Raw genomic sequence first — 19,659 nt, 5'->3', positions numbered from 1 at the left:
CGTTCAGGCTCAAATCATCACTGAGCAGAGCTGGGAAGGTCTTACATTTAATGAATTCCAACCTCCTAGGATGGGAAGTGTCTTGCTGATGCCGCACATGAGATCTAGGCCTTGGATCAAGAAGCCAGGGCTCCTTCCACAAGACCCTTTACTTTACTCTACCAAGCCAGCTCTAGCCACTAGGATCAATTTACCAGTAAACCTCACCAGGGGCTCAAGTCTGTGGGAGAGTCATCGATGTGTGAGGTGTGTGTAACGACATTAGAGGGACTTCAAAGTCTAGTTGGGGACACGTTAGAGCAGGAAACAAGTTAATAATAGAACTAACTAAGGAGATGACAGGAAGTAATATGAGAAGAGCCAAGAAAGTCTTAAAGAAAGACAGTCTACCTCATTTAGGAACGTTTTTCTGGAAAGGGAGAGGGTAGCCTGTTTCTTGAAGGCTCAGTAGACTAATACATTGGGAAGGAGGTATCACCTCCCCCATCCCATTACTTAACTACCCTGCCAATGTATGTCTATCATCTCATGCCGCCCCCCCCACACACCAGAAATCCAGGAAAAAGAGCCCCTTACAGTCAGACAGCACAAGTTTCCTGTAATTTAGAGGGAACAGTGGGGTTTCTCCATGTTTCTTCCCATCTGAGTTTCATTTGTCACAGCCTCCTCCAGTGGAGCCCATTGAAAAGTTTTTTGGCTTGCTTTGTTTTATGACACTTAGCAAACCTAATTACTTGGCCTGAACAGTTCACTGGGGCCACACAAATATGGTTCAAAGGCGACTGTTGAATAATGCAAAGGATGAGGGTGGTACCGGACACCAAACTCATTCTCCCAGTTGGACAAAGGATCAGTTGCCTACGGGAGGCAGAAAGAGAATAGGAGCCAATTTAAATAGAGTGCTGAGCCATTGAAGGACAATAGACAGGCAATGTGGAGGATCCCATAACAGACTTCCAAATTATTCCTCAAGCCAAGAAAACAGTTGTGGAGAAAGTTTAGCAAGATTAGTTTAGTATTTAGTAAGAAAGTATTTAGTATTTAGCAAGAAAGTTTAGTAACAAGGGGACTCATCAATGCACTTCTTACATTTTCCATCCATTTTCAGAATATCACTAGGACCTAAGTACTTAGACTGTTCACATTACATAGGAAAGCCAATTGGAATTTTGTAAGCCTCCAATGCGTAGGTTTGAAGCCAGTAGGGTGCCTTCCAGTCCTGGTACATAGCTCCTACCCTTCTTGCCACACAGTATCAACTGACAATTGGAGACATATCATGCCATAAGAATTTGCCCTGTCTTGGGAGTGTTGTGCTTAAACAAAGGCTAATGAGGACTGCCTGCCTTGTGCAGCCAGGTACTATATACAGCAGTGGGGGATTTGCCCAGTTGCGGAACCAATATCCTGTGAGACAACAGACTTTCTTAGAATGAATACCTGGTTTCCTGCAAGATTTTTAAATGTAGTTAGAAATCCATGGTTTTGTGGGTAATTTTCTGGCTGGAAAAAAAAAATTGTCCCCTACAGAATTCCCTGGATTAGCAGGATGGGGTTAAGGAGCATACCAGTGACTCCATTTGTTTGTCATGCTGTTACCTTGTGATCTCTGCATCACAGGGCATCTGATCTCTCAGATCTCTAGCAAGAAAAACAATAGATCTTATAATGCCCAGTAACTATTCTGAAACCAGAAGAGGCCTAGAACACTGTTAAGATGGCTCCATTAGTAGAGTTCTTATCATGCAAGCATGACGCATGACAATAGAAGTTCACTCCCCAGAACCTGCCTCAGAAGTCCCATGTGCTGCTATGTGCCTGTAACCCCAGCACTGCAACAGCAGACATAGGACATGTTGCTGGTCAGCTTAGTCTAGCCATACCATTGAACTTCAAAGATTAAGGTGAGAGAGATTGAAAAAGACAGTTAATGCTGACCTCTGGCCTGCACACATACACACACACACACACACACACACACACACACACACACACTGAGGGTGTCACTCAGGCAAGAGAAGACTTCCAAGATCCCCTATCATCTAGTTCTCCTTGATGGGTGGGGTTCTGGTGGCTAATGATCTGAATTCAGTGAGCAGACCTAAGCTCTGCTTCTGGCTTTGATTTTTAGTGTAGTTTTGAACCCAAAGAAGATGAAACCAGAGCACTTTGGAACCCCTTAAGCCGAAGGATCTACACCCCACAGCTTCTTTTCACAGTATGCTGAGCAAGAAACCCACTGCACACTTGTATTCTTAAAATGCTGCACAGGATATATCCTGACAATAAATTATAGTAGAGATGGATTATGATCTGATCATTCAGCACTGTCTTTAGAAGGTTACTATGTCCTTAAGAAACATACCATACTAAATGTTGTGTTTAGTGTAAAATCACAATCCCAACTGTGCCTTGCCTCCCAAGGTTAAAAACATCCCATATTTCTAAAGAGCTCTGTCAGGACATTTTTCACTGGGTACCTGGGTTGCACTAAAAACTCCATGCATTTTGCTTTTATCAGAGTTTCAGAGAAATATCGTGTTAACCATCTGGAATACATATTAGGATTCTAGGGCCCTTGACACAATGGACTCCATAGCAGATATGGTGTTTATGGATGACCTGATAATGGTAATATTAATGATCTTTATTTATATAATACATGGTTTAGAAAACAGCTCTATGTAGACACAGTTGGATTCGGGGCTGGTCTTTAGAAGGCAGAATCAGCCCACCAAGCACTAATTTTAAACAACAGAAATAGCAGAGTGGAAACGGAAATAAAAGTATGATTGACATCTGCTACTCATAGTCATGTGAAGCTATTTAGGGGGGAGGGGAAAAACAGGAAGAAGGTGAGATATCAGTCAAAGCATAAAGCATATGAGCTAATAGGAACTTGCAAGCCAAACTGAAAATGTAAACCAGCATAGCAGTAACTGGGAGCAGTGGATGTGGGGTCGCACTGATGTCTGCAAGAGTCCTGACACCATCTCACTTCTCTGTTTCTCACCCTGGGCAGGTGGCAAGACTCAGGTTCCAAGGCAGCGTGATCCTTTCTCCACTCCTCTGGCTACCTGACAATTTGTAAACCCAGGAGGAAGCCTGTGTTGCACAGGCTGTCCTTAGCAATCTCATGCACACAGCGTGAAGTGATCCAAAGAAATAAGCCACTGGTTGTTTACCTCATAGCATTCTGTGGGGTGGTGGGAACAGCCACTCGAATGAATGCCCTTGAGAAATGCGCAGGGCCAGGGTAGGGAGAGGGCACAGTCAGTTTTTAAGAGCATATCTGGAATCTCAGGAGTCAAGAACATCATCTAATATCTTTAAATAATGAAAATAGAAGAAAGATCATAATGAACAAAATCTCATCTTTTTTAAAGGATGACCCAGTAAACAAGGTTTAACGCCAGTTTTTAGCCATGGAATCTAACAGGGAGGAAACCAAAATGGGCAGCAGTAAGCTGGGAGCTTCACTTACCCATGTGAGTCCTTTTAAGGTGCAGAGAGCGGTGGCTGGCACCTTAACAGGGGTTTTCCTCATGATGCTATAAATGAAACCTACACAGTAATAAATAAGCCAAACTAGAAGGAAGTTTGTTTTCAGGTACCCCACATTCCGTTGCATTTCTTTGTGTCTTTGTTAAATGTTTGAGCTGAGAATTGCCCCCCTGACATTTACAATGATGGCTTTAGACACGAGGCTCAAAAATATCACCACTAACCTTAAGATAAGTAAGTAAATAAATAAATAAACAAGGTGACTCGTATATTCCACGTCATCACTCTACACTCCAGCTGATGATTTTATTAAGGATGCAGCAGGAAGGAAAGAATCAAGGATAATTATAAATTCATAAATACATAATTCATTGGCATGAGATGATTTTAATGGGATGGATGCTGGGTTGTCTCTTTCTTCAAGAAAATAACGTCAGTGCTCTGATTAAAGCCCATAATCTGGCCTCTATGAAATACTTGCCAAACTGATGGGGCGCATTTTCTTCTCTGAAACCATCTTTGATAAGAAACGCATTACAAACTCATCAGTTTGGCTTCCTGTTAACAAAGAGACAGCAGCCGTCTGGATCATTCTGGATTCGCAGTGAAACTGCCATCCCATGTATCCCACAACTAACGCTATGCCAGTTTGACAAGGGGCAGACGAATCCAGGAGTTACTATGCGGGGGTTTAAATCTATGCGGCAGCTGACGGTTGAAATAATCATCTGTATATCGCTCTGAGCTAGCTGGGGAAAGGTTGAAGCTGTATATTTTCAGCATATCTACTCTAATGGTTAATCTGTTGTCTTGTACAGGGCTCTCACAGGGTGGACCTGCAGCACATCCTGACAGCTTAGAGGAATTACTCATAGAGGACGGGCTTTCGCCTTGACTCTCAGAGTACCTGGTAGATGAATTTAAGTTCGCTTGATTGAAAAAGGTGAAACTCACCTGACTCAGGTCCTCCAAACATGGAGGGACCAGAAGGGCCCATAGCAGGTTGGGTCATAGGGACAGTAGTGTCACGAAATGACCTCTATCTGCCCCCAAGTCCTCAGACTGTGTGCTTTAATATAATAGGACTCTGACCCATTGTATTGCTTGCCTGTTTGGGCAAGTGGGAAAGTATAGTGTCTCTTGGAAAGGTCAGAAGCTGGACAGATGTGCAGAGGAGCCTGCTGAAGGCATCAACACAGATTTTCTGCCAAGGGTCAGCTGGTTAATATATTTAGCTTTGTAGGCTATATGGTCTCTATTGAAGTTATAAAGTTGCTCAACATTGTTATAGAAGAAAAGATGCTAGGGACAACAGGGAAATAAATGTTGGTGGCTCTAGTCACATGTAATTTTATTTATAGAGACTAAAACTAGAATTTTGTTTTGTTTTGTTTTTGGTATTCTCAATAGAATCCAGGCCAGCCCCAAACCCTAATCCTCCTGCCTCAGCCTTTGAAGTGCTGAGATTACATACCCTCCCATGCCTCCTAGCTAACACCATTTTAATGTTTTAGGAAATATTAGCCTTATAGCTTTTACCAATCACTAAACAATTGTGGGCTATACAAAAGTACGTGGAAGGCCACTGTTGACCCTGGCTATGAAGAGTCATGTGAAGAAGGCAGCTGCTGGTGCCAGGAGCTGAGCAGACTTCATCCATGCTCTAAATGACCTACCAAACACAACCATCGCACAGTAGGGCTTCAAACAAAAAAAAATCAATTCTACCTTTGGCCCGCAGGCCTTCCCATCTGGTTGGCTTGAGGAAGAATGTGCAGGGGGTGGGGGGTGGGGTGGGGTGGGAGATGGTGATTAGGGTTGAGCTGGGTTTTTTTGAGCCCTGTTCAAGTCCTGCTCTAGTTTGGTTCAAATGAATTAAAAGTGGTCTTCTTGCTCCTGTAGCCCTCTCTAGACTCGCCTAGAATCACTCAGGGATGTTCTTGCATTTCTCATTTCACTTGTATGCTCCTCCCCCAATTCTGTTGTTCATGTCTGGGTCTTTTTGCTGAGAGGGTAACACCTAGGATTTTCACCTGAGCCTCCACTGTACTGGAGGCAATAGAGAAGCCTGTTCTAAGGTGAAAAAATAAAAAAGAAGGAAAAGGGCCAAAGGCAACTAGATGTCCTAAAGGAGTGCATAATGATGGGCAAGTACAGCAGGGTCAGAGTTCAGGGAAGATAAATGACCTGAGATTCTAGATGCAATGCCCTCTGAGAAACACCATTCTTCTGTGATGCAATCGAGGCAGATGCTTGTTGTTTGAGAGAGCCAATTGGATGGAATTTGTGGGTACCATGGGAATACACAGTCTATCTAGTTTGATTCTAGAGGAGCATTTATTCCTATTTATAGAAAGAAATTACAGTGAAGGTCACATGGATCCTGTTAACATATTCATGTAGTTTTTTTTTTCTCCCTCTCTCTCATGTAGGAGCTGAATTCTTCCATTACTCTATATTGATGGACTCAAACTTACACAATTCAGGTTTCCTAGGCATTGAATAGAGCCAGAAATATACCCTGTGATTAACTTCTACATAACCTATTGTTCCTTAAAGTCTCCCTTCCTATTCTTCTATTAGCACTACAAAAGCCAGAAATGGAAAATCACCAACAAACCCTCCCCTTTCTGTCCTCCTAGCTCTCCACGGGGCGGGTGCTCCCTGAGCCATGTTAGTACAATATAGCCGCCCATTTTCATTTTATAGAATGACAGGTTCCTTTAATAACCTACACCCTCTGAGCTTTCCAAATAAATCTGTTTCCTGTTTTTTCAGCTACAGGTTGTGAGATTTCCCAGCTGGATAACGTACAGGAAGACGTGACTGTTCAATTTTAGGGAGTCTTGTACATTTGAGACAGTATGGTGGTGGGGTAACATCCTTCATCTTGTCATCATTTGTACACTAATATCTTGCCATGATCTTTCACAACCACTTTCCTTGATTGATCTTAGTAAGGGGACTGTGAAGAATTCTTGGATACTATATCCCCTGAATGTCAGATCAGAAATTCTCATCCTAAGGATGATTTCTCTATGTCCCCCACACTTTGTCTTAGCCATGCTTAGTGCCCAGTCTCATTGATTGGCTCATGGCAGTTCCTAGCTACAGGCATCATCCTGCATCAATAGGTACTAGCATAGACAGTTATGGTACCCACTCATACTATGGGTTATCTGTCTGGGATTTATTATCATTGCTTTTCAGTCATTTCTAAAGGACCACCACTTCCTGTTACCAGCCTGTGTATATATGACAGGATGCCGGGGTGGGGGGCATCCTTCTCTCATTTAGGATCCATTTTCTCCTGGTGTCCACATTATAAAGACCCAAAGTGTTAATTAGTCCAGACTCCTTGATGGAGAGCAGACCTTTACATTTCTCAGGGAATTCAGTCAGTCAAGAACCTTTGGTCCACATGACTCTTTCTGCAGAATGACAATGTCACCGGGGCTTCTGCGGTCTGTCTTGGAGGAGAGGAAAGGAAGCATGCTATTATTAACCTTGACAACAGCAATTGTGCGCTCACTGTTTGTCCTCAGTGTTTGCCAGAGAGCAGCTGTAGATCAAACAGGACCACTCTAGAAAGTACTTGTGTCTCTCTGATGGCACTGATGCTACAGATGGCTCAGGGAAACGTGGCACATCACAATCTCTCCCTTTCTAGTGATGCTGGGGATAGAACCCAGGCCATCACTCATGCTAAGCAAGCACTCTACCTCTGAGCTCTACCCTGAATGATCCGGCCACACTACTCTTTCTGAGTGTCCAATGCATGGCATTTAGATTTAAACCAAGCAGAGCAGTGGTATCAAAACCAAGATGGCTGATCAGGCCTTCCATAGTTTAATACTGAGGAATAAAGACATGAAACATGAACAGTATTGAACAGGACTTTTTCCAGTACTTTCCAGAAGAGAATCTGCCTGATCCTGCTAAGATATTAGTTTTGGTGTGTGTGTGTGTGTGTGTGTGTGTGTGTGTGTGTGTGTGTGTGTGTGTGTATGTGTGTGTGTGTGTGCATTGTAGGAGAGAAGAGGAGCTCTATATACTTTTAGAAATTTCTACATAAAGGAGAATGTCTTCTTTAAGTTTTAGATGTCACCCCTCCAGAGAGTATTTTAGATGGTCACTTGAGGGGTGGGGGTGGGGAGAATCTGCCATTCAGCCACAAGGGAGAAACTTCCATTCTAACACAAAATGATGGTTGTATTTAGTGTTAAAAAAAAAAGTCGGTAACTTTTGTAATGAACAATTTCATTCGGGATTAATTTCAATTTTCTTCTCTCCTTATTGTTTGGCAGTCAAGGTTGAAGCTAGAGCCCGCTATCACAAAGACCCATTTATGCACAAGAATGCGACTCCCAATGCTCCACATGTGCCCAAGCCAGGTGAAGGAGTGCTGGGCTTTGTCCCAATGTTTAACAGTTGCCTGGTACCCCTCAGCATTTCACTGTAACACACTAAGCTCAGTTGCAGAAGACAGAGAACTACTGTGGCTTTCAGCATGCATTTAACTTCTTTGAGCCACAAAATTTGAAAGAGAAAAGCCATAAAAAAAAAAAAGTCAACCAACCAAAAAACAAAACCAATGGATGATCATGAAAAAAACCCCACTCTCCCACTAGCAGCTTGCACCCTGACTTCAGTAGGAAGCCCCTTCAGTTTGATGCCTTTGTGTTCAATACCACTATGCATGCCATTTATTCTAAGTGACTCCAGTGTGAATATGACATTACTAATGATCTGCTAAGTGTGTGCAGATGTGGGTTACTCCAGATGTGGTCATTAATAACGTAATGGAGATAGCTGTTTGACTCATGTTTATGAGTTGTTACCTTTTATTACTTTTCTGAGTTTATTTGCTTTGAGCTATTTTTTAACTCCAGCCAACAAACTCACCTTTAAATCTCAGAGCTTCATCCCTACCCCACCCCACTCTGCCCTCCTTAATCTCTTGGGGAAAACAGGGAGGAGGGAAAATGCCCCGGGCTGGAGGAGACTGGTGGATTAGTTCCATGTAAGTAACAGGCTACTTGGGCAACCTGAAAGTCATTGTCATTACCCACTCCACCTCACGGATCCTTACAAGAAGCGCCAGTGGTCTCTGGCATAATGCTTGCAGTCTGGAGAGGAAGACAAAGGCAGGGATTGCTTTAAAAAAAATCTTGTAAAATATCTGATCATTTTGAAGTAAGCCCCAGCCCCCGGCCAATGTTTCTGGAAGATGTTGCTTTGCTCTTGCTTAAAAAACAGAATGCTGATGTGAAGGAGAGCGAAATGTTGTTACAGATGTTCAGCTCTGCATTAAGGCTGTTGGAATTACCACCACATCTTAAATCAATTCCCAGAGCATTGTCTGGAGGTTATGTCACCGAAATAATGACTCCTCCTTAGTCAAGAAAACGCAAACATGTTAAAACATCATTGTAAGTTTAAATTAAACTCCAGCACGAACCAGGGGATCTGAAGCCTCATTAGACCCGCCTGACATTTTCCTAACGCTGACTCTTCTCCCCAAACTGTAAAACTGTTAGATTCAGGGCCTATTAGACAAGAGAGCGCTGGGAAGTTACAACAGAACATTAAGTGTTATACTTAGGGATGCGCAAAAACAAGCCCTTGAATTTTACGAGGGCTCAAAGACTTGGGAGAGTTTGGCTCCTATAAAAATTCCACATTAGATTCCCGAACTTGTTTGTGTTTTAAAGAAGCTGGCAAGTCAGGTTTCTTTAAAGGAACACGTCTTCATTCAGCTCGTGTGGAGGCATGGGAAGATCCTAGAAAGGTAGATTGCAATGAGCCAGAAAGCAGGTTAAGTTCTAGCCTGTGACTGTGCTCCCAAGGCAGTGGCTTGCTGCTGCTTGAACATGTTTGTCTTTCGTGAAAGCGAGTAAGCTTAAGTCTCCCTTTTATTTTCATTTCTCATGTAGTCATAGAAGCCATGAGATAAGAATTATATCTGAGAGTTCAGCTACTTTTCCTAGAACTGCTTTCTGTAAATATGCAGACATTGGTAAAACCCAAAGAGAGGATACTTAAATATATTTTCTGTCCCTCTTTGTAAAGAGAACATATCCTTGATCTTCCTGTGCGACCAAACCATGTGAAATTCTCTCCGTTACGCAGCATTCGTATATTTAAACCGAGGACATTTTCCATCCCAGCTCTTCAGGGAACAGATTTCCAGGCTCCGAGTAAAGCTTTGAACACAGTTCCATTGAAGTGAACAAATCCCAGTCTAAATGTGCTATGATTATGATGGATGATCTCTCAGAGTCACAATGAAAATAAATAGTCTCCTCGCATCGAAGCAGGCATTAGACTCTCTCTACAACGAGGTGTCTCCCCAGAGCTGGCGAACACATATTAACTTGCAGATCTCACATCTGAGGAGCCATGCCAGCCAACAGCAGTGACTGGGTAAAAGGGAAATGTGTGCTTAACCAAAGAGGGTACTTCATGAGAGGCCTGGAGCTAATGAGGAAGGAAAAGTAAAGCAAAGAAGCCAGCAGGACAGCCAGTGTGAGGGACGAATAGAGACCCTTTCCACAGTTTGCCACAACCATGGTAATATGCAGGGCTCTCAAGTAAACCCAGCCATTGTCAACTAGGCTAGATGAAAGACCTTTTGGGGTATTGCACTATGAGCTTATGAAAGGAAAATTATAGTTTGTACCTCCCAATAAACATCCTCATGAACTCACATAAAAACTCACTGAAGTGGTATACTAGCAGCCCTCCAGGTCCCGCTGTTGCAGTGGAATGGTGGCCCCACACACTAAAAGATATACCCTTGTATTATTCGAAGGACCAATGTGAGACTTCCTTCTGCAGCCTAAGCCAGAAAAATGCAGAAGTATACCTAGGCACATGTGTGAGTGCACACACACTCACACTTCACCCGGCCTCCAATTGCTTTGGTTGCCTACCTCCTGTCCTCTGAAAGAAAGATGAATTCAGGTCAAACCCAGAGTGCCTGTTTGCCAGCTGAGAGATGCATATCAACCCTAAGTGATTTTTTTTTTCAATACCATTTATGTGGCTTGTATTTATTTCCTTTAATCTTTTAAGTGCTGTTTAGTCTCAGTGTGATTTGCTGTGGATACTCATTTCTGATAAGATGTGATATCCTCCCAGCCACATAGTCCCAGCCTGGAGCGCTAAGTGACTGATAGGGTCTCAGCCTGAGTGGAGCCTAGGGTGGGAGGTGGGGGTGGGAGTGGGAGTATAGTACAGAGCAGGTGGGAGAGAGCCTGGGGTTGGGAGCCTTTGCACAGCCTTTCTGCCTTTCTCACCTTGACACACCATTTTCCCTTTGCCTTGGGTCAGTCAGAATGAGGTAACCCCAAATTGACAGTAGAAGAGCTACTCAGAAGAAGTGGGAGATTCTGAAGCCAATCTGGAGTATGCTTAGATTGTTCGAATACCGTTGGTGCTGTGTGTCCTAACCGCCTATGTTTATTTAGGGTTTTCAGGGAAGCACTGTAGGATGCATGTTCTGTTATGGGTCTTCTGGACAATAGCAAGCAGCTGAGCTGGCCTAGCCACCCTCCCCACCCTCATCTAAGCCTCATACATATTAACATATACCAAGCTTCTTTTGATGTTGTCGCTACTAATGTTTCTCTTCTTAGCTTTAAGGTAACTTCCATGCATTCCAAGTTTCAGGGCTGTTTCCTCCTAGTCTGTGTGACAATCAACTCTAAGAATCTGAGGATCCTAGATCTCCTTCTCAACATCACAGCTTTAGCCTGGACTGTGTGGGGGTGGGGAGAGCAGGACTAGAATTTTATGGCACATGGAAGACAGGCTGCGCAAAGTAGCTGCTGATTATCCAGCATCTCTCTTTACAAACCAAGCATGGTGCGGGCTAATCCATCTCCAGCATTTATTAGTGGGCAGCTTTGGACAAGAGCAGCAGACTGTACTGCTCTGTGTTGTCTGTGAGTGAAGCTTCACCTTGCTAAGTGGTCTGTGTGGTTTAGACATTTGGAAAGCAGTCTATGGTTTCCAGCCCCTCTCCACCACCCTCTATCCCCATCCGCCATATCATTAAGAGGCATCATTCAGTAGCCACCTCTTCCTTCGTGCCAATGTTCTTCACCAGCACCAAGTACCCTCCCTGGCACAGCGGCAGGGAGGAGAGCTGAGCTGGCCTGGGAACTCTTGAGCCTACATGCACTAGTGTTCCTGGCCCATTGGGAACCACGGGCAACCAAGGCCTGGAATTTCTGCCTTTCCTCACGATTCTTGCTGTAGGTGCAAGGATTGGGAGCCAGTTAAGATGGTTCATTGGGAAAGGCGGCAGGCTGGCAATTCATCTGCTTCCTCAAATACAACTCGGTTTCTAAATTTGGTTATAAGAAAATTCCTTTCAATTGTTCAACCAAGCAAAGTATTAACTCTTAACCAAAATTAACTCAAGAATAATGACGTGATTTTTTTGTGTGTAGATGGATCATTATTTCTCACCTTCCTTAATATGCCAGGGCATTCATATATCGTTCTAGTCTGTTTACAGTGCATGCTCAAGGGTTGGAGCATAAAGCAATATTGCTTCAACCTCCTCTCAGCTGGTCTCACTGACTAACGCATCCAGTCTTTGTCATGGGGCCTCTAGAGACAGCCCTGCCTTTCTAGTGAGTGACTGAGCCTTGAGTGTGTGTCCTTTGATATCTTGCCTGTGTTTCGCAGTCTGCCCTCAAACTGTTCATAATCTCACAAGCTGCCTGTATTTGCAGTTGAAGATGAACAACCGCCAACCCTGTCACCCAAAAAAAAACAACGTAATGGGGGCATGAGGAACTCACCCAACACCTCCCCGAAGCTGATGAGGTAAGCAGGTCCCCTCAACCCCAGCATGGTCACTTCCCCAGCTCCTTCCCTGGCTTCCCCACCTGCCCAAGCCCAGGCCCAGACCTCCCTCCCTACTCAGCTCCATGGGGGGAGGGGAGCCAGATCGTTAGATGGCTTCTTAAAGGCTGGAGTATTTATTCTGTCAGCTTGTCAGCAGTTAATGATAGAGCTGAAAAAATTCTGTCACGAAAAACAGTTTGAAAAGCTGTTTGAAAAATACATAGGCTTTAAAGTCTTAGCTGTCACCATGTCCTGTCTGTGTGTAGTTACTAAACAGCAGTGGCACTAATGACGCTGGGAGCCAATCAGAGGGACTCTGTGGTTAGTTTGCCTGCGGCAAGACTCTTTCTGCTGGAGTCCCTCTGAGGACTGGTTTCTGTACTTAAGGCCATATGTGAGATGTATCATCACAATAAAAAATGAACCTGAAGATTACCTTCCTTTTATCCTGTCAATGGAAATCAAATTTCTGCTAATTGATTTTGACTGAGAAAAAAAAAAGTTTAATAATCTGTGGGCTTGCCAAAGCAAAGTTCAGAAGCAATCCAGTTCTGCTTAGGTTAAAAGCAATATTAATTATGGAACTGGGTGTGCTTCTTCCTTCCTCTTTCCTTCCTCCCTCCCTTCCTTCCTTCCTCCCTCCCTCCCTTCCTTCCTCCCTCCCTTCCTCCCTTCCTTCCTTTCTCCTTCCCTCCTTCCCTCCCTCCCTCCTTCCTTCCCTCCCTCCCTCTCTTCTTCTCTTTATTAAATCTATCTCGCCTTCCCTTCCTCCCGCCCCCCCAAGACATCATCTAAGAAATAGCAAATGCAACCGAATTTCAGTACAACCCCACAGGTTCCTGTTTGGACAAATTCATCTTGTGTCACCTTTGTTTCTTTGATGGTCTCCCGATACTACCATCTGTTTTCTCAGACATCCTAATTCCCCAACACTATAAATGGCAAAGATTTCAGGGCCTGTGAAGACAGTCCAAAGGGTAAAAGTATTTGTCTTACAAATGTAAAGGCATGAGTTTGATATCTACAATCCATGGGTACTGGGGAGTAGCCAAGTACAGAAACTCATGGGTTATCCTAAGACTGGAGAGAGGGAGACTGGTAGATTCCTGGGGCTTTCATACCAGCTACCCTAGACTACTTGGTTAGTTCTCACTCAGTGAGAGACTGTCTCCAAAGAAAAGATGAAAGGTGCCCAAGGAAGAATGACACTTGAAGTTGTCCTCTGCTCTCCGTGTGTGTGTGTGTGTGTGTGTGTGTGTGTGTGTGTGTGTGTATGTGTGTGTGTGTGTGTGTGAGAGAGAGAGAGAGAGAGAGAGAGAGAGAGAAGTGGGAAGGTGAGGGGGAGGGGGAGAGGAGGAGATGGGGAGGGAAGAAGGGAAGGAGAGAGGAAGAGAGGGGAAGGGTAAAGGAGGGAGGGAGAGAGAGACAAAGAGATGGAGAGGGAAAGGGAGGGGAGAAGGGGAGGGAGGGGGAGGGAGAGGAGGAGGGGGAGGGAGAGGGAGAGGGAGAGGGAGGAGATTTTAGCACTGTACTGCTCATCCCAAATGTTCCCTCTTCTGGAACTATGTGCCTCCCTGACATTATGTGCCTCTTTCCCAGCCATGGACCCTCTCCCTGTGATTACTGGGATGCAGTATTGATTGTTTCTAATTCCCACTGGTCTGCATTCTTGCCTCCTCTGTGTCCACCTGCCTGGGACATGTCTTTCAGTACTGAGGACATGGATCCTCCTGGCCCCTTCACTCTCTTTTGTCACAAATGCACTTTTCCACTCCTGTGAAAAAGGCCTCAGAGTCCTACACTTCTCCTGTGCAGCCTTGATGGGGCACCACTGATTTACACGCATGTTTACGTGTTTACAGTTCACGGGAGGGAGGGAGGGAGGGAGGGAGGGAGGGAAGGAATAAAAGGCACCAACTGCCAAGCCACTGGGTTTATGACACCAGTTGTCAGCCAAGCATAGAAGTCCTATTTACTCACCTTTAGGTAATCGGCTTATCTAATGCTGAGAGTTTTCTCCATTTAAAGGAGAGAAAAGCCCAAGTGCTTTCTTTTTCCTAAATTTAGAGAAGCAAATAAATAAATAAAGAGGTATCTGAAAAATGTGAAACCTTGGGAGCCAAATTCCCTGTCCCTGTTTGCTATGTAAAGTATGACTCGCCGCTTTGATCTCGAGTAATAATAATTCTGAGGAGTTACACTGTTTTCATATGCTTCAAAGCTGTGTCAAAGTTTTGCTGCTTAAGGGTACTTCTTTATTCTGTTGGCTCTTGGGTACCAAGATGACAGGTCTCCTGTAAGAGGTGGAGGCTTTTTAAAGTTGTAGCCTTCAGCAAAACATCAAATTACCAAATCCAGGGTAACATACTTCTACACAAATGCCTTTTCTGTAGATATATTATACCATATATATTAAATACTTTAGTGTTACGTGCTACATTTTATGTGCAATAGAAAGTGATGGTTGGAGGTAGCCTTGGGGGGACTTTTTTCCATAAGCAGAGAAAGCTAGTGTATACCGTATCAAGTATGGTTTTTACAGGACTTTCTGCCTGAAGGCCTTTGTAAATAAGTAATGATCAACAGATTGGCTGTGGGTTTTTGAAAAGCATGCCCATGTCAGTTTGCATGATGGGGGAGAATTTTCAAAGTGGATCTTGCTTTCATTGCCTGCCTGAGAGGGACTGAGGGAGACAGTCATCCCAGGCCAGAGCTGTCTGCTTCATAGTACATCAGAATAGCTAAATGGGGGTCAGGTGGTGAGCCAAAACTTACCAAGCTACAGAACTCAGGCTTTTCCTGTTGGTGCCTATGGGCTGCTGATCCCACTAAAGTTACCATCATCTGATGTGTTATCTCACCTGTCTACAATGCTCTCCATCATGGCTGAGCTAGGGAACACCATCCACACAAGTGGATGATACTCCTCTTTGTTCTTGAATCCACACCCCCCCAGGTGGTTAGCAGTCTTTATCTGCTAACACAGATAAAGAGACACAGGGGCAGGGTCTATGTTGAGTCTTCTCTATTTTCCTTCATGTCCAGCCTAGCAATGGAGGACCCAACCAAAGGACCTTCTGGTTGACCTTGGAATGTATAGCACTGTTAATGAGACTTCCAAATCCTTTCCTTTCAGATCTCTTTTGCTGATTTATACCAAAACCTTCTTTCCTATTTCCTCCTACCTCTTCAAATGCCCCTTTTCTACTCTTCAGGAGATGGGACTCCAAGGTCTTATTCCTTATAACAGCCCCTCCCTGTCCCCAGATCCATAAAAAAGCTAATGACTTGTTTGAAGTGGGCTTTCCAGCATGGTGCCATGCCTCACTTTTGAGCAGAATCAATCATTCCGAGTGTGGGCAGGTTTTAGTGGCCTATGGGTGGTGATATGGACAGCTTGAGAGAGACTCGGAGCCCAGAATGGCCTGAGATGGTCTATAATTTACCACCCTGGCTTCTACAAATAAAACAGCCTCCAGAGTGAGGCCTTTCTCCAAATCGTTTGCTGGCAGGAAATGTGGGGATCCTCCACTAATGATCCTGTCTCCTTGTTTGTTCTGGTGTCAGCCTCACCCTGGTGTTTTAGTGGCACTTCATTCCCTGTATGATCATTACATAAATACCCACATGTGTGTGTATGTGTGTGTGTCTGGATATAGAAGTATTAGAGATTTTAGTCAGTCTCACAGAAACAACCCTCACAGTGAGTCAGAGCCAATGACTGTAAGGATGGACATACAGTTGCAGACAACCTTTGGCACTGTACCCACTGAAAAGTGAGCCACAGTGGCCCTTGAGTCCCTTGCTCTCTCTGACTGTCATCCCTTCTTTGCTGGTTTCTTAACTGAGAGTTACAGAAAGAACTTCTAGTTTTTACCCAGATCACCAAACCTGTTGTCTTGTTCTTCCTCCCCGACAGATTGCTGGTTTGTAAATCCCTGGAGGGCAAGAATTTTGTCTCTAAATAGCTCAGTCAAAGGTTTTTAACTTGAAGCCTCACAGACCCAATTTCATGAACGCTGTCTAGAAAGTTAGGAAGGCAAGCCAACCTGCCCTGCGATGAACAGTTAAAGCAGACCAATGTGTAGCTGAACCTACCCCTCCTGCCCACAAGACACACACACACACACACACACACACACACACACACACACACAGGGACTCTATAGTTGAATTCCCTTCAGTTTTTTCATAGCCATATATAATGAATTGTGTTCTTTGGCTCTCTTAGATGGTGAGTATCTGTACCTGGGCTCTCACATGTATTCATAAGTGGAACTCCAGAAAGGCTGTGTGCCTCAGGTGACTGTTCACCTCCCAGATTAATTCTCATCCCGCAAATATTCAATGAGGGCCTACTGTGTTTAAAGCATTGTGGGAAGTCTTTGAGCTTGGTGGGGTAGAAGGGAGTCTAGTCTTTAAAATGAGACAGGCAAGCCCATGCCACACAGTCAAGTGAGAAGGGTTTATAGTGTCTGGGAACATAGAAGTACTGATGTCCCTCAGTATGGCTAAGGTTGATTTGTGAAAGATGAAGGCGGTCTAGTTTGCCATCACTTACAGGAGATTCTCTACTAGATTCTCTACTGATGTTACTATCTCCTTCTGGTTCTCCTGGGCATAAATTTCAGAGTACTATGCATGTAAACTCATTGATGATCATAGCTCTGTGAGCAAGAATTGCTCTCTCATATGGCAGATGAAGAAGCTGGGACATAGAGAGGTGAAGTCTATCACATCTGGGGAAGTCTCATGTCATCAGAAAGATGGAAGAAAAGGTGATGCTTCGCAGACCACTATATATGGCTTAGTATGGCTACAGTGAAGCGTCCATGGAGTAATAGCACAGGAGCTGAAAATGTGTGTATAGTCTGGTCTCCCAGTTATGGACGATCTTGCCTGTTGTAGGCATCAGGAAACTCTTGTAGGTTTTTGAGGAACTGGTGTGGGAAGTAATTTTATAAGGGTGACCTTGGAGTCCATCCTCAGGGCCTTTCTGTGACCATAAATATAGAGATGTGTAAGAAGGATCCCACCCAAGCCCTACCCTCTATTAGAGTTTTCTGGGTATCAAGGGACTCAGAGTTTGCCGTTGAAATGTGTATCAGGCCCAAATCAGATATCATTCCTAAGAAGGTCACATGGCATTTCAAATATCAGTCCTGAGATCTGGACCAAGGCAGAGAAGCACAGACATGAGGATTTATGTGTGGTATGTGTCAGGTAGACAACTTGTACGAAGAAATAGCTCTCACCCAGGCTAGCACAGAAAATGAATGATGCCCAAAACAGAGGCACTGGGCACTTTGAGGAGCGCATCATGTCATAAGACTCAGGAAGCTTAAGACCTCAGTTTCCTAAGAGGGAAGGGACTATGATGTGAAGGAACACATTATCCCTCTTGGGCGCTGACTGATCATTAGGTGAAATGAACTCATCTACTCGTTAAACCATATCTCTTCTCTTTTGACTCATACCTTTCATGGGGACCTTTTGTTATATTTTCTCACATCAGACCCTGCCACGGTGACAGATTCTAATAATAGGAAATGGTAGAATGGCCTAGAGCCCACTCAGGGTTGGGGACAGAATGCCACCCTCCTAATTTTTCCACTGGGCAGAAAAAGACGGAAGGCAGCGACAGGTTAGCTAAATAAATTCTTGCCCTAATGCACAAACTAACAGCATGTGACAGTCCCCCATGGGACCAGAGAAAAATAAATCATGGGTGTCATGAAACCAAGGCTTGGATGAACTTGACACAGGAATCAGAACAAGTTAGTGCTTAGCAGAAGGCCATTATTCTGTTCTGTCACTTAAGGGGTTATAGAGCCAAGGACCATGTACATTCTCCTGAGCCATTTCCTCAGGGTAACAGTGGTAACTTCCATTTTTCTCTGAAGATGATGTGTAGCAAGTGATGCTGTATTAGGTAGAAATGGGAAACGCCAATGCAATTAGAACCAGAAGACCTGAGAGGGTCCCATGTTGTCCCAGAGTGACTAGAGCCTGGTATGAAAGTTTTCTATAGATGGCTCTGTGATTGTCAATCTGGCAGAAGACAGTGGCTGGATCCTAGAAAAGCCACATCTCAGAGACAATGATGGCGGTTAAAGAGTTAGATGCAGAGTTGACAGATTCTGTCAGTTGCCAGACTACACAAATCAGGATCCTCACAACAGAACTGAAAATGTTAATTTCAGAGAGCGAAAAGGCACCCAGGAGTGGTGGCTAGAACCTTCCTACTAGAACCAGAACCATGAGAGAAACTTGAAGTGATATGCTCTATCTTTCAGAAGTATTCATATTTTACACTGGAGTTCTAAGTTCCTTCCTTAATAACATCTTTCTGGACCACTAAGGACATTATACCTGATCCCTCACTGCTACATAGTTAGGGCATCTGGCTCCAGGCAAACTCCAGGCAGCCTTGATTGCTTAAAGACATACTTTATAGTCTCTTCCCACCATGATGTCTTTCTTAATGGCATATACTCTGTGTTAACTCAAATACACTGTCTCTGTGTATAAATGATTAGAAGAGCACAGAACAAGTTATCATATGATAACAAAAGAAGCAGGCTCTTGCTAAGCATAGATACTGGAAGCATGCTGGGTGCTGGGTGTAGTGATGCTCAGAGGGCAGAGCACTTTGAATGGTTCTTGTAAATTTGATTGCTTATTGTGTCCTCTCCTGGTTGCTGAAAATGCATTGGGGTAGGGGTAGGGGTGCAAGATCCTGGTCCTGTAAAAGTTTAGCATCTAATGAGGCAGTCACAAAGTCCTTTTCTCTGAATGAACAACTCACACCTCTGTAGGGAGAGAATCACACAACTCACTGAAGCCGAGGAAGAACATTTGAACTAGAAGATGAAGTCTAAGAAACACCCTGTAGTTCTACAATCATACCACAAATGCTCTGTGGGGGAAGCGTCTGCCATTTAGATGGAAGGGCTGTGGGGGCAATGTGTTCACATTTTACCCTGATGCCCATTTCTTGGAGCTCACTGCAGGATGGGTTGGCTTGCTTGTGGGAGGGATGCTTGTGGTGATGGGAAAGGCCTTACCATGTGATGGAGCCTTAGGTCCTTTAGGTCCTAAAAGGTTAAGCAGGGAGAAGGGTAAAATTCTGAAACTATGTAGCAACAACTTCCTTCTTTTAGGAATTTCTTGGGTTCCATGTGTTTTAATGTGAGCTTCTGAAGTCCAGTGTTGAACTCAAAGCCATAGAGTAAACTGGGTTTTGCTGCCTTTGGCTGTAAGCGGAACTCTCCTCTTTAAAATATAATTCGA

At 44.1% G+C, this 19,659-nt stretch overlaps 1 protein-coding gene across 17 annotated transcripts in view; it reads left to right on the top strand.

The window, feature by feature from the left end:
* Kcnma1 (potassium calcium-activated channel subfamily M alpha 1) overlaps nt 1-19,659 on the top strand; it is a 700,771-nt gene that overhangs the window by 594,234 nt on the left and 86,878 nt on the right. For all 17 annotated transcript variants that reach the window (XM_021182666.3, XM_021182664.3, XM_021182654.3 and 14 more), the window contains one exon: nt 12,252-12,345. In XM_021182666.3, the coding sequence (XP_021038325.1) occupies nt 12,252-12,345 (94 nt within the window). The remainder of the gene's footprint in view (nt 1-12,251; nt 12,346-19,659) is intronic.

The sequence above is a fragment of the Mus caroli genome, unplaced genomic scaffold, assembly GCF_978045245.1.
Source record: "Mus caroli unplaced genomic scaffold, Mus_caroli_1 scaffold_12, whole genome shotgun sequence".
In the NCBI taxonomy this organism is placed as follows: Eukaryota; Metazoa; Chordata; class Mammalia; order Rodentia; family Muridae; genus Mus; species Mus caroli.
Note: the sequence above shows the minus strand (reverse complement) of the source record. Positions and strands in the feature narration are given on the sequence as shown.